Source organism: Populus euphratica, unplaced genomic scaffold (genome assembly GCF_000495115.2).
Source record: "Populus euphratica unplaced genomic scaffold, PopEup_1.0 scaffold2.1, whole genome shotgun sequence".
NCBI classification, from domain to species: domain Eukaryota; kingdom Viridiplantae; phylum Streptophyta; class Magnoliopsida; order Malpighiales; family Salicaceae; genus Populus; species Populus euphratica.
The window spans coordinates 6062446-6077033 of NW_011499846.1; the positions used below are offsets into that span (position 1 = coordinate 6062446).

The 14588-nt window shown below is 34.9% G+C and overlaps 2 protein-coding genes and 1 non-coding gene across 3 annotated transcripts; all 3 read right to left on the reverse strand.

Annotated features, from left to right (window-relative positions):
• Positions 1 to 1755: 1755 nt before the first annotated feature.
• Positions 1756 to 4866, reverse strand: LOC105135427 (NC domain-containing protein-like protein). The gene is made up of 2 exons (XM_011040292.1): positions 4552 to 4866; positions 1756 to 2716 (listed from the first exon to the last, which is right to left on the reverse strand). Exons 1-2 carry the CDS (start codon positions 4643 to 4645, stop codon positions 2025 to 2027), a joined length of 786 nt encoding a protein of 261 aa, XP_011038594.1. The 5' UTR covers positions 4646 to 4866; the 3' UTR covers positions 1756 to 2024.
• A 649-nt stretch (positions 4867 to 5515) lies between these two features.
• Positions 5516 to 12169, reverse strand: FKGP (L-fucokinase/GDP-L-fucose pyrophosphorylase). The gene is made up of 7 exons (XM_011040303.1): positions 11703 to 12169; positions 10648 to 10930; positions 9508 to 9872; positions 8745 to 8871; positions 7659 to 8672; positions 6703 to 7436; positions 5516 to 6137 (listed from the first exon to the last, which is right to left on the reverse strand). The coding sequence occupies exons 1-7, from the start codon at positions 12048 to 12050 to the stop codon at positions 5742 to 5744; spliced, it is 3267 nt and encodes a 1088-aa protein (XP_011038605.1). The 5' UTR covers positions 12051 to 12169; the 3' UTR covers positions 5516 to 5741.
• Positions 12170 to 12290: 121 nt separating this feature from the next.
• TRNAV-AAC (transfer RNA valine (anticodon AAC)) lies at positions 12291 to 12364 on the reverse strand. The gene has a single exon. It is a non-coding gene; the product is annotated as a tRNA-Val (tRNA).
• Between the last annotated feature and the right edge of the window lie 2224 nt (positions 12365 to 14588).

Sequence of the window (14588 nt, forward strand, 5' to 3'; positions counted from 1 at the left end):
TTGAACAAAAAATAATTTACTATGTTTAGTTAAAAATACTTTTGAAATTAAAGTTATAAAATAATTTTTAAAAATATTTATTAATATTGATGGTTTTTAATTTAAATATTATAAATTTAAATAATGCTATTGTATCATGAAATAAAAAATATTTTTTATTATTCCATTAAACCATCTACAAATTCATTACGTACAAAATTCATCCGACAAGAACAAGAATTTTCATAATTTTTTGAGCGTGCAATAAATTTAGATAAAATATTATTAGGAATAAAATTGATTTGATATTACAGTGCAAGTGAATTTAATTCACTCTACACTAGTTTTTCGAGAAAAAATATTGTTCATATGACAATACGAGTGAATTTAATTTACTCTAAACTAGTTTTATTTTTTAAAATCTATAAAAAATAAACACATTGAAAAAAAAAAAGACTAAAGATGCAAACTTGACTTGGAGGTCATGATCTTCCTTAAAGTTGTATATACATCCACTAGATGCATGAACTTGAGTTTTACTTGGTATATCATAAATATACGAGGTGTCTTAATTTTAAGTATTTTCAACTAACAAGTCTAAATACTTCATTATTTCATCAGGGTCTTTATTTTCAAAAGTTTCATTATAAATCAATTTAACTATTTGTCTATCTCTAAGAGTTAACCCTTCATGAAAATATAAAATTAAAATCAATTTAACCATTTGTCTATCTCTAAAAGTTAACCCTTCATGAAAATATAAAATCAATCTTTATATTTCAAAACCACGATGATAGCAAGTATTATGCAAGTTTTGATACTTATTCCAATATTAATAAAATATGTCTCTTAGTTTTTAAATAAAAATAATAATTAATATTGTAAGTAAATTGTATTATTTATTTGTTTTGAGTAAACATTATAATTCACTTGCATTTCAATTAAACAATGCAAGTAAAATGCTCTTTCCTTGTACTGTTTATTTAAACAGTACAAGTAAAATATACTATTCACTGAGATACGGTTTGAAATTATTACATAGACGCAAGTAAAGCAACTTGGAGCTGCTTTCAACGGAACATAGACGCGTCCACAAATTTTGATAGGTTTCATTAACGGTAAATAATGGTTTATCAGTTAATTTATGCATTCCACTATGCAAATCTTTCGTTACGCATATTGCATCGTCAAAGCTTTCATGTCTATTCGAATATAATATGTTAGCAATTATCGACAAGACAAATGATAATGTTATCGAATTCTAGAACCCTATATTGCAGTACACGTCGTGTGAATCATTAAGTAGGCCTGTCCATTCATCAGGATTGTTCGATTTGAAATTAACTAATGACGAAATACAATAAGCAAGCAAAACAGAGAATGCATAGGTCCTAGGAGTTCGATAAGAAGTGTCACATTAGTCGGAACTTGAAAGCAAGATGGGATTCAAATGAGTCAAGACCACAGCACAAAAGGAAAATCAGTTAATCATCTTGGCCACGGTTTGACAAATTATGTAATAAAAAGCTGCTCTGTGACAAGGAAAATGCTTCCCAGTACAATTCACCATCAAACGATATTACTACCATGAAAAGAAGGGCACGGCGTTTTCTGAATGAGGTACTCTTCACGTTGAACAGAAATTTGCAAGTTTATAATTAAACCAGTGTCATACGTTGGATATTGTGATAAACCAATTCTGCCATGCCATGAATTGGACTATGATCTTGCCTATTTATGTAAAGTCGGCAGGAACTGCATCTGTTACACCTGATGTTTGAAAGCGAAGAAACATGCTACCATAGCTTTGGCAATCCAGCAAGTTCAAAGATCGAATTTCACAAGTAAATAATTATAACAGACCAGTCCAGGCCTCCGGAGGGTCAACTATTTATTAGTACAGAACCACCAGCAACTAACTTACAAAGAAAGAAGAAAACAATAGACTCTCTCATGTGAGTGCACTTACATCAATGAATTCTTATTAATGGAGACTACCAATCACATATATACGCATCTTGACATGCATTGAGATGAGATTCACTTCACCTGGCTATCAATGCACCAGAGGCCTCATTGTCCTCAGGTACTTCCTCCAGAGGACCAGCCCAGCCCAGGTTCATAGCCAAATCTTCCACGGCCACCTTGATTACATCACTCCGAACACCTATATCAGTAGCATATCTGCTCATGCAGTACATTCCAGCTGTTACCGTAGCCACACCAACAGGACTAGGCATTAACAACTTTAAAGGGGATGAAAGAATTGCGGCCAATGGAGCACCAATAACCGAAGAAGCTTGACCACTTCTTCCAACCCCCAGTCTGTCCATTATCAAGAGCCCTGTCTTGCAGTACATTGCAAAATCCTCGCAGTTGTTCTGAAATACATCATAATTGCCAAATCCATTTTGAAGAAGATACATTGCTCTGTGGATAACAGTTTCTGGTGGATCAGATGCTGCAGTGGTGCATGTGCCTCCACGTACTTTTGCAATAAAAACAGTAGGGGGCACCCCATACTCAAAGCTGTAAAGGGACCCTTTTTTGAGGAAGCAGTCCAGGCATGAGAGGACTACGCCACTATCAGGTTGTCTGAATCCACAGTCAGGAAAGGTTTCACAAGATGATGGAATGCTCGACATTGACTCATAGAAGTCAGAAGATGCATCAGAGCTTGAATTTGCATTCTGTCTGGGTGTAAAATGGACCACCTTGCTTCCCCCAACAAAGACACCTGCACAATCAAATAAAAAATATAGCTTCTGCTATATGTCTAACCACAGAAAGAAATGCTACTATCCAACAAGATTAGCAATGGCCATTTCAAAACAAGTCCAACTGCAGATGTAACTCATTAACAGAGCAAATGCATATACAAAAGAAGCTCAAGATAAAGATAACAATTATAATAAAACAAACGGTGAACTTGTGAGTGCTTTGTTAGGCAGTAGATGTTATTTACAGTATTTTTCATTTATTTATTTAATATAACTCAGCATTAGAAAATGCAATTCCAGATCAATAATTGCTTGAATTTACCCTAAAATCTCACATGGCATTTTATACCTACCAAACAACAACATTGAGAGAAGCCCAAGTTAGAGATAATATAGCAACATTAAGAGCTAAAACCCAAGTTAGAGAAAAGCACAAAACTTTAAGAGCGAAAACCCAAGTTACTGAGAGGCTCGTGCCTAATATGCTTGATGCATGAGATTGGTTGGTGAAAATTATTCGGTGTGAGTGGAAAAACTACAGCACAATAAGTTTTGAACAGTAGAAAAGAATTACAAATATATTGATTCAAGACCAGAGTTGCTCAATAATACTAGACAAGAATGGCATGCGCTACCATTCCTTCCTAAATATGAGCTAAAGAAGAGCTAGAAATATAGCCCACAGCTCTAAACTGCCCATGACAAGCAACTTCCAACAATACTAATATAGGGATGTAATTGACAAAAATCACATGGCGCCATATGACACAAATGTTGCTGATACAACCACCATCCACTGAACTTGTTCATGTCACTAGCCTTCTAGCTCTAGACATCCTGAAAGGCCAATTGACTCTTATCATAGAACAAGAAGTCTAAATGTGTATAAGTAGCTTCTCTAAATTGCCCCCAAGCTTAATCATAACAAGGACATGAAGACATTATGCAAAATTCTATAAACACAATTTAATCCTGATGGTAGCCATTCAGCTTCCAATTCTTTATGGTGACAAAGAGAAATCAAAACCATCAGAATAAGAACCAAGATTCAGGGCTCGCTAAGGGTTAATGAACACTATAAAGAGCACAACTGAACATTTTCTTGAGATCAAAAGCAAAGATACGGTCCATTTTATGCAAAACTACCGTTCATCACCCATCTTCATGATGATGCTATTTTCATCAATCACTGCCCTAAAATTATACCGAGATAATCCACAGAGTCCTTCCTCTTTAACTATCTTCCTTGATTCTTCAAGCTATAAAGCCCAACACAAGTGTGAACTAAAGAAAGGTAATTAAACGGCCACCAAGCAGTCTAAATCCAAGTAAGAAGATGATATGATAGTCAAATGACAACCAAATGTTAAGAAAATGCCGTTGGTAGTTTTACCCTTCATCCAGGGAAAATGTTACAGTTTTAAGTTACATATTCCACAACTGATAAACATGATGAAGGAATCCACAGGCATAACCTTCCTAGAAAAGAAATTTCAAGCTTCACCCACCTCAAAACTGTCAAATGATCATTATAAATATCCAAATGCAAATTATACGGGAACTTTCAGACATCAGTAGGAGACCCAATCCAACCTTATTAATATCCACAGTCCAGAAGGAAAAAGAAATACAGATAAAAAAGAAAAGAAAAGAACTTATTAGACAAGGCATGTAAACTCAAACAATAATGTTGTTTGAAATAAACAAGAAAAGTCACTTTCTCAAATCAAATAGATTAACAAATCTTCAACAGTAGGAAAAAAGGAACAAGCTTTAGCAGGGGAATTACATAAGAGACACCCACATTGCAAAATTCAGAAAGAAGCAAACAAAAAAAAGAGGGATGAGATACCATGATGCGAGTAAGTGAAAACAGCTCTATAAGTATAGATATGATCTCCCGGTTTGATTTCACTTCTCTCCACTCTATGGCTAAGGAAACCCATCTCTCTCTGTGTCTTCCTCTCCTTCACTCTCCGTTACCCCACTCGTAATTTTTACTCAGGTCAATAGAAAAAGCACGGCAGCATCCTCTGTACCTGGTCTAGAGCTACAAAAACAAAAAAATGTAGAGTCAGTACAACTACATTTACCGAAAACCCCATAAAAAATATTTAAAAGGTGCCTATCATGATGGTGAGATATTGATTAAGATTCCTTTTGTGATAGATAAAGTCTCGCTGTTTAGACTTTTCCCTTAACCTTTTCTTTTCCTTACTTGACTTTTCATATTCTTGGGGCCTTGACTCGACTTCGTTTCCGAAGGGTAAAAAAGGAGTAATGTGAAACCAACAGAATCATAAACAGAACCGGTTTGATAAGGTGAATGAACTATGTCATTCCATGTCGGAAGTTGTAATGTAGGTAAGTTTAATTGGAAGGCAAGAGCGATACCGTTTCCTCAGAGGGGAGAAGGTAATAGGAGTCCAATGCACCTTGGATTCTTTGCTGGGTTAACAAGTTGTCCTTTTCATACTTTTGCCATTTGACCCATATGATGATGTGCCTTTTTACACTTTTATTTGAAATTCAACTTTGGGTCATTCGATGTTTTTTAAAATTTATTTTTTTATTTTTTTACTAAAACAATCTAAAATATTTAAAAATTAATTTAAAATAAAAAAAATAAGATTTTATAAATAAAAAAAATTCAACTGCAGCCCCACCAAAGGGCACTTCAAAAAGACAAAAACAACAACCACAGCTTCAATTAAAAAAATGATTTGTTGTGAATGTCTGAATTCGAGGAGAAAGTCTATGCATAAATGATGGGATGGCCTGACTACCGTTTACGAAATACAAGCAGTACAAAACAGAGCGGGGAATGCAAGCAGCTTTATTGCTACATCCTATTAAGCTTTTATAATGGATACCCAATATTTTGTGTTCTATTTGCAGCACTGCTTAATGTATACAACAATGAGACAACCATAGACTAACAGTATCAAATAGCTTATATGCCCTGTGACAGAAAGAATAATAAGGCTGTGCGGTTAGAATTACATCACATGAAAACTATATTTCTGATTATCTGCGTTTAATCTAATTATCTAAATGGATCTTCCAATTGTAGAATTTCACATTAAGATTGGAATCTTCTACTTTATTCTTCAGCTCATTTCCAGATTCGGCATTCTTTGCCAGTAACAAAGCAAAGCCCCCGCCGCCTGCACCAACAAGTTTGTATCCACAGCAGTAGGGGTCAGCAAATGCAAAGAGTTTATCCACAAATTCGTTGCTGCAGTAAGGGTCAAGTTCTTGATGCAACCTCCAGGCCTCGAGCATTATCTTCCCTAGTTCATCTACCTCACAGTTCATTAAAGCTTCCCTACCAACTTTAGCCAGCTCAGTGAGGCGCTTAATGCTGGATACAAGAAGGTTATCCCGCTGAAGATATCTAGTTACCACCTTCTGTAGGACTTGATGTGCAAGACGAACCTGCAATGACAACACAGGAAGGCAACGGTTAAAGCAGGCAGATGTTTGATTCCCGGATAACAATCATGTAACTCAAATGTTTACAGTCAAAAAAGAAACCCTCAGATGTGCAAATCACCATATAATACACAGCACCTAAATTCCAAGAAACAGCAGGGGTGCTGTCCACTGCAGGAAGAAAGTAGTCAGCTCTAAAAAAAACTCTCAATTAAAGAAATGAGCTACAAGAAGGATTTGAATCTTACATGTTCATGACCACCTAGCATATACGAGTTTTAAATTTACATTTGCATGTCGCATGTATTTTGAGGAGGAATATTTAATTTCCATAAAATTACAGCTAACATTTGATTATTCGAATAAGAATGTTACTATTGAAGAGACAAGCTGCCCAAATTTAATGAGTAAACATCCGGTTCAGTTAACCGCTCCATGGACCATCGATCCTTACATCATGTTGTGCAGACTTCATAAGCCGTTAATAAAAAGTTGGTGTGGTTATATTATTTCTTTATAAAATATACTCACAAAGCATGCCCAAACTGGGGAAAGGATGGAGACTTACTTGACCAGTAAATACTACAAGCAATCTCTGCTGCAACTCCAAAATCAACTGAGGAGAAGCCAATAGGGGAATGACTTGAAGCCGCAATGGTACTCCAGGAAAACTTGTAGTGAATTTAATCCCAGGGTACAAACCTCCAACTTGATCCTGCCAGCCACCTCCTGTCCCCATGAGTTGCTCCAATACCAAAACAAGTCTAGCAACATTTTCATTACTTTCATCTCCATCTGTTATCTGAAGAAGTCCTTTCACAACAGCAGCTGCTAGTATGCTAGAAGTTCCCAGTCCGCTTCCACGGGGTACATTAGCCCATGTCTTGATTTGCAAGCCCATGGATACAAGAATGTTTTCATGAACCAAACCAGTCACCAGCAACGCAGATTTGACGAGCCGGAATGGATCGTTGCCATCAAATGGAGGAGCATTGGAGACAAGATTCTCAACATATAATTGGTTTCCAGCATCATCATTAATCAAAACTCCAGTCTTTTCTGTTGTCTCGATAATGGTGCCAATTGGAAGGCAACCTTCCAAACTTATTGCCAAATTCAGAACACAACCAGCACGCTCTAAGCTCCATGGAGGGGTATCACTCCATCCCCCAGCAAAATCTACCCGAACTGGTAACTCAACCTTTACCATTCTAGGGCAGAAAGGTTGATCCACATAGCCATCAAAATGATTGTTCTGGTCTGCTGAAGTAGGTGTGCTGCTAGGGGACTCCAAGACACGTTCTATAGAACAAAAGAATGGAGTTTAAGAACCATGAGCATTAAAAAATCAAAGACTAACCCATATGAACTCCAATGAAAAACAAAACAAACCATGTGTATCCATTGAAAAAAGACACCAGAGTTTAAAGACAGTAAAGAGTGTATAAATCTTTGCCAGAAGTTTTGGTTCATTTAGAGGTTACTAGTTTGCTTTGTTCAAGCCATGAATATTTTTTATTCTACCTCTGAATCCATATCTCACTGCTGAAGCAGTTTCATCAGCAACTGCAGCCCAAACTTTAGGTTCTAAATGACATGCAGTTGTTTCATCTCCACATGCTCGAAGAAGATCAACTTGCACCTGGTATGCCCTGCTTCTGGGGAGAATTTTAGAATTCTGCTCCTCCAGTTTGGGACAAAGTTCTAGGAAGTCCTCACATATTTTGACTCCAGAAGCCTCCTTCTGTAAAATTTCTTGGCATAGTTGAGATAAATTCCGTCCAAGCATGCCATAGTTAATGCAAGCTTTAGCGATTCCAGCAGCAAGATCTGCTTGATGATTACTTGAGCCCGTACACATTTTTGGAAAGTCAATTGATCTATGCAATTCCTCTAAACTGACACGGCGTGAACTTTTCCACAAGGGAAGCAAGGTTCTTGAATTTTGATCACTCAACCCCATCAACCATGATGCCAGATGAAGCATCTCTAAGTAAGAAAGAATGGGGAATAATTTTGCATTCCATAAACAATTCTCTTGAACACCTACTGAACTCCACAGATCACTCTCTTGAATACCTAAATCAAGCAAGACTTTCTTCCAGGGTTTCCCACAAAAGGTCCCATCATTGGAAAGGGAACTTTTTGGATTATCATGAAGGCCACAATACACTATTACTCTTTCCGTGCATCCCACTAAAGGAACCTCCCAAAGACAATGACGATCTGGAAGCATGAACCTAAATAAATCATCTTCCATCCCACCAATATCTCTTGGGACATTAACGCCAACAACCACAGATAGCGAACCAATTTGTATTCCACTGGAAATGAATGAATCATATATAAGAGAATCTTCACCAACAGAAACACCAGGTTCAATTTTGCTAGAAAGGACTACAGCAGATGCTGCAATATCAGATGAAGTTGTGGCTGGGATGGAACACAAATGTCTTCGGCCAACAAGTTCTGGGCTAGCTCCGCTTAAGTGATCCAATACTTCACTTGAGGTTCCAAGGTGTAGGAACAACAAATCATCTGCAACAAATATAAGGCATATTATAACAGTAATGAGATAAAATACGAAAATTACGGATTCTTTCAACATACATGCACAGTAACTAAACATATTTTGCCTGCCCAAACTCCTGACCATTTCCTCGCCTAGAGGGCGTGCTCTCAGCCAGTCATGTTTTGCAGGTACCCAAGCTGCTACCAGATCTTCATACAAACTCATCTGCATAACATTCCAGAAATGATGCCAGTTTCAATATTTATATGTCAACACTTCTTGGGCTATGAAAATCCTACAGGGCACAACATGTGTTTTCTTTTCATTATTGTAACGACTTAAAGTAAGTCACAAATCAAGTAGTCTCAGAATTAAAGACACTTGGGAGTATACAGGTCTAACATGGAAGAAGCAAAGTAGCGGAAGAAAACTAAAAAAAAGGGATTGATGCAAAACATTACAATCAAGGATGACCCAAACAATGGCTCTTGTTGCAGTAAAATAATCATAAAAAAAAAAAAAAGAGATCAAAATGGGAGCAGAACATAGTATTAATGTGCTTTAAAAGCTGGGAAATTATCAAAATAAGATAGCAGGATTCAAAGCAAGTTCTGAATTATAGCATAAAATGCTGGGCAGCGCATCCATAAATGAGAGTGCTTGGAAGTCCCTGACGCAAACAGCAAGGAATAACAAACAACAATGTTACAAAACATTCATGGAGATAAAGATTTAGAATAGAAAGCCTAAAGAGCATGAAATCAGTAACAATTTGACAAATAGAGATGACAGACATGCATGCATGTATAGTTTCTATATTTTATTATTTTCAATTAAACAACTGAAAAAATGGGTACTCGCCTCTTTTCTGCTCTTCAAAAGCTCTTCAATCATTGGTTCACAGGATGATGCAAGCATGGCAAGTTCTGCCCATGCTTTGCCCCTGGCTGCTATTATTCCAGTGTCCAGCAATGTTCTACCATCATCTAATATAGCTTCATTCTCAACAAGTTCCTCTAGACTGGGTTTCTGTAGGAGATTGTCAACTAGGCTGACTGTGTAGCTTTCAGTGAGAATACCAGTATCAGATGCCACAATAACACCATGATTCGATGCAACATCAAGAGTGATGGGCACAGTAATAATGCAGGATGCATCCTCTGGAATAACCAAGGTGGATGCATCAAAACATGGAAGGACATCCCCAGTCATGGTCAATATTCCTCCTGCAAAGATTACAAATTCGTAAGTAAACACTTAAAATGGGCCATGACATGAAGCTGTTCCAGTACCACTATTCTAGCATGAATATGAGGATTACTTAGGTTGTGTTTGGTGAGTGTCCCAGGACAAAAGGGACATGATCGTGTTTGGTTGAAGGGGAGGAGACAGACATAAAATAAATGTCTTTGGGACAATTTTATAGTGAGTTTCTGTCCATTCAAAACAAGAGGTACATGTCTCCCCTGTCTTCATCGCTTCTCTCTCAAGAATGTTACAATGTCATCAAAAGTTTGAAAAACAGTTTATCAAATTTGTTCAGGCAGCAAGGTGTGGGAACTATCCTCGGGTATACTCAAATCAAAATAGAATTGGGAATCATGCCAATGAGGAAACGTAAATACAGATACTATGCAGTTTCAGAACAGATAATGGCTAAATAGTTCCAGACAACATGGAGAAGCACACATAAACACAAACACCCATAAACCATCACAAATCAGACTGAGAATAATTTAATCATGCAGACAAATATTTCGCATACTGTCCACCATAGAAGGATATAAATAGACTATATACAAACCGTGTTACCAGAGCTTCAGCTTTTACCATGACAGTCCTTTCTTTTTCTTTTCATTTAGTGAAAATAAACAGATTTAAATTAATATAAAAATAGCAAGTACGTGTTTTTACATTGAAGAAAGGTGATACTGATTATGAATGTTTTACAGTTCAAATAAAGCCAATTTGCACTTGAATGTAACAAAGAGGAAAAATAACCTTCATTTTTAAATGCTTGTCTTGCACAAGAAGCAATTGCAAGAATATGGTCAAAAAGCAGCGGAACTGGCCCATCAGGGTCGTCTGCTGCCAAAAATGGAAGTGGTAGGAAAATTTTCCCCATAGGGTTTGCCCATGGTACCCTTTTAGAGTCACCTCCAGCATGAAGCAATAGTATGTGTTTTTTTTCCATAAACCTAACCATTGGCTCTGTAGAATCTGCCCTATCAGACTGTTCATGCGGCACACTTGATCCAGAACTGTCATTCTCTGTTGTTTCCACCTGTTGATCACAGATATCTTATCAAGCCTGGCAGTAAACTAGTTCACCAATAGTAATGTTGATTATCAAGTAACGCACTAATGCTGCATCGTGAAGATAACCATAACAACCAACATAAAAAAATATTCAACTCAAGAGAAATATACACACAGCGAAGAACACCACAGCATCCCCACTTTGTCAAATGCATACCAAAACAAGAACGGAAGATGATGTTAATCTTTCTTGCGACAAAATCATATTAGTTTAAGTGAATCACAATTGGAGTATAATTAAATGGTACTTCCGTCGTCCTCCTTCCTTTTCTTTTATGTAAATTATATCATGAAAAACACTAGTAAACGGATGAAACTCCTTGAAAACCCCTAGAATAAAACTCCATAAAGAGGGGTTAAAGAACATTCTATCTCAAAAGCAATAGACTCGAGGAAAATTCATCCTTAAAGATTCACGATTTCTGCTCCTACAAAACATTCCAAACAATAGCAATCATCTGCTCATCCTAGATGGACTTAGAAGCATATTCTTTTTTCTTTTTTCTAATAGTGACAACCTTACCAGACAATTTTGGCTCATATATCCATCTTTTATGTTTCACAGGAGTAAATATTACACTCTTATGCTAACACACAAATTATGAGGTATATTCATTTCATAAAATTCTCTCCTAAATCCCTGATAAGACTTTCCAAATTATTCCCAAGAAAATTATCAGCATTAAACAACAATTATAGAACAAAATCAGCAGTGCATTACATTAAAGTAATTTTACCTGTTCGCCAAGATGGAGACCGAGAGACTGATAATGTCTGCCGAGGGCAAAAATGGCATTGAGAGTAGCAGCACCGGAGCCGATCCGCTTAGCATCGGGATCAGGCACAGCTAACGTGATAGTAGAGCTAGCGATCCGGCCCATACGCTTGGCTCGGTTAAGCTGCCATTCATATAACTGGGCTTGTTCAGGGCTAGCAGCAGTTAGGACAATAGCATCCCATGTAGGGACTCTGGAAGGATGTCTGACCGACAACCTTAAATGGTACCATGATTTTCGCAGAATTGAGGTTATGTCAACCTTCTTGTGTTTGGTTCGAGAGAATGCTCTTTCTCTTCTTGATTCCATTTCTCTCTCTTCTTGGTTCGAGGGAAGAGAAGGAGAGGATAGGCGGTAAGTCAGAGGGAAGAAAAGAGAGGGAAAGGAAAAGATTTATTAACGCAGAGAAATAGAATGCCGACTGTCGGGGGGATTAAGGTAACCAAAAAAATAAAGAAAGATAAGAATTCAGAATACGGCGTCGCATATCAAGACGAAGGAAAATAGACTCCAGGAGAACAATAGTTAAAATAATTGAAAAAAACAAAATGGCGTCGCCCGGACTCGAACCGGAGACCTTCAGTGTGTTAGACTGACGTGATAACCAACTACACCACGACACCGCTTTTAATTTTTTATATATACTATTTAAATTTGATCTTTAATCAAGCTGAATTTAAAAACTAAGAATAAAACCATAAAAATTACTTTGCTATATTAATAAGTTTTGGTTAAAAGAAATAAATAGCCAAAAAAGGAAACGTATTTTTTTGGGGGCTAATAACGGCAACGTAATTAATAGTGACAGAAAGTAGGTAATATTATAAATTTTTTGAATTAATATCAACTTTTAGATGCAAAGTAAATCAAGGGTTAAAGATGTTGTGCCAAACTATAAGGGCTACAAATTAATTACTTGAGATCCATGTTTAACATCAAATCACTATTTTTATTTGTTTATAAAAAAAACAATTTAAATATACACTTTAAGATAAAGCATGGCTAGTTAGTTTAAGTATTGACTTACTTTCTTCTTCTTCTTTTTTACAATTAATTGGGGTGTGTTTAAGGGTATAAACTACAGGTGTTATGGCATCGTCAAACATCACAATTGTTTTATTATTTGATTTAATATCATCTTAGTCAATCCTTTCCGTTACACCCTCGAACCATCTTAGTTAACCTATGGCTCCCCAGCCAGGAAATTCTAGTTCCGCCCTTAGTACAATATTGAGCAAAGTATCCAGACTAGCCATAAAAAGAAAAGGGAAAGGGAAAGTGAGAAAAGAAAACAAAGAGATTAGGTTATTATTGCTCTATAAAGATGAGACAAAAACTAATTGTAGACTGAACTAGGTTGATTTTCGTGCTATGTTGCTGTTTGTGTTTTTTTTAGTGATATTTTTAGATGTTATTAGTAATTTTTTATTAAAACAATTATATTAACTCCCGTTATAATCTCAATCAACTAAATAAGCTTGTTTTATTTAAATTATATAAAGAAAAAAAACAATAATAGAAAATGGGGAGAAAAAAAACACACACACACACACACACACACACATATATATATATATATATATATATATGTGAATAAATGATGATCAAAATAAATAAAAATAATAATGTACTATCAACTTGGATTGAATTGTAAAATTAAAAATAATAAAAATTTTATAAAATAATCAAGGAAAAAAGTAATAAATTATAAGAATAAATATCAAATTGAACATGTAAAATATTTCAATGTGTTTTTTATATAAAAAAATCATAAATATAAATTGAAAAACTTATGCATGCATCCAATTAAATAGACTATAAATTATTGTATAAACTATAAATTATTGTGTAAATAAATGAAATAAAATAATTAATAATAAATAAAAATATAATTGAAAAAATCAAGAAAGTAATGTAAATCAAAATATTTAACATCTTAACACGAGTTATTTATTTGGTTGTGTTTATAAAAATTAATTTGTAATAGATATTGACACACACATAAGATTTATTGAATAAAATATAAAAAAAAATATTATGAAAAGTTGCACATATTAAAATACTATAAAGAATAAATATTTAATGTATATAAAATATACAAAAAAAATTGTTAATGATAAAAACTTAAACACAACTAATGTAGTTAAAAAGATTGTTATTCGAAAAAGGCTAAAAAACCAAAAATGAAATTATAGAGAATGGATATTAATTATAATATAAATTTTAAAAATACATATAAAAAGCTATTAATATAAAAAATAAAAGATCTAAAAAAAATAAGCAATAAGGTCAGATATTGTTAAGTTCGGTAAACCAGGCCTAGCACCTAACTTAATCAAGAAAAGCTCCATTTGTACGGGTCTTTAATTTTTTTTTTAAGTTTAATAGGGTGAATGACATGAGCGGGTCTTCAATTTTTATTTTTTTTAGTTTAATGAGGTAAATAACGTATTATTTGCTCTAGTTGCCTAATAAAAAAAATAATGCGTCATTTAGAAATCTCAAAATTTTCTAGTACTACTGTGGCCGAAAAAACAAGGCTCTTTTTTATCTAAAAATCAATTTTGAACCAAATTTTTATCCAAAACTCATAGAAAATACCATAGAACACATAATTATAACTTTTCTCGTCACATGAAATCTTTTGACATAAAAATAGATGTTTTAGGTGGCCAAAATCTTTCCTAACATCGATTTTATTTCTTTAAACTAGAATTTGACAACCCCCTCTCCTTCACCCAAAAAAAACTAAAAAGGAAGAAAATAAAATTTAATATCAAAATGTATTTTTAAGAAATTATAGGAACTGACCATCAAATAATTATAAAAAATAAAAAATAAAAATAA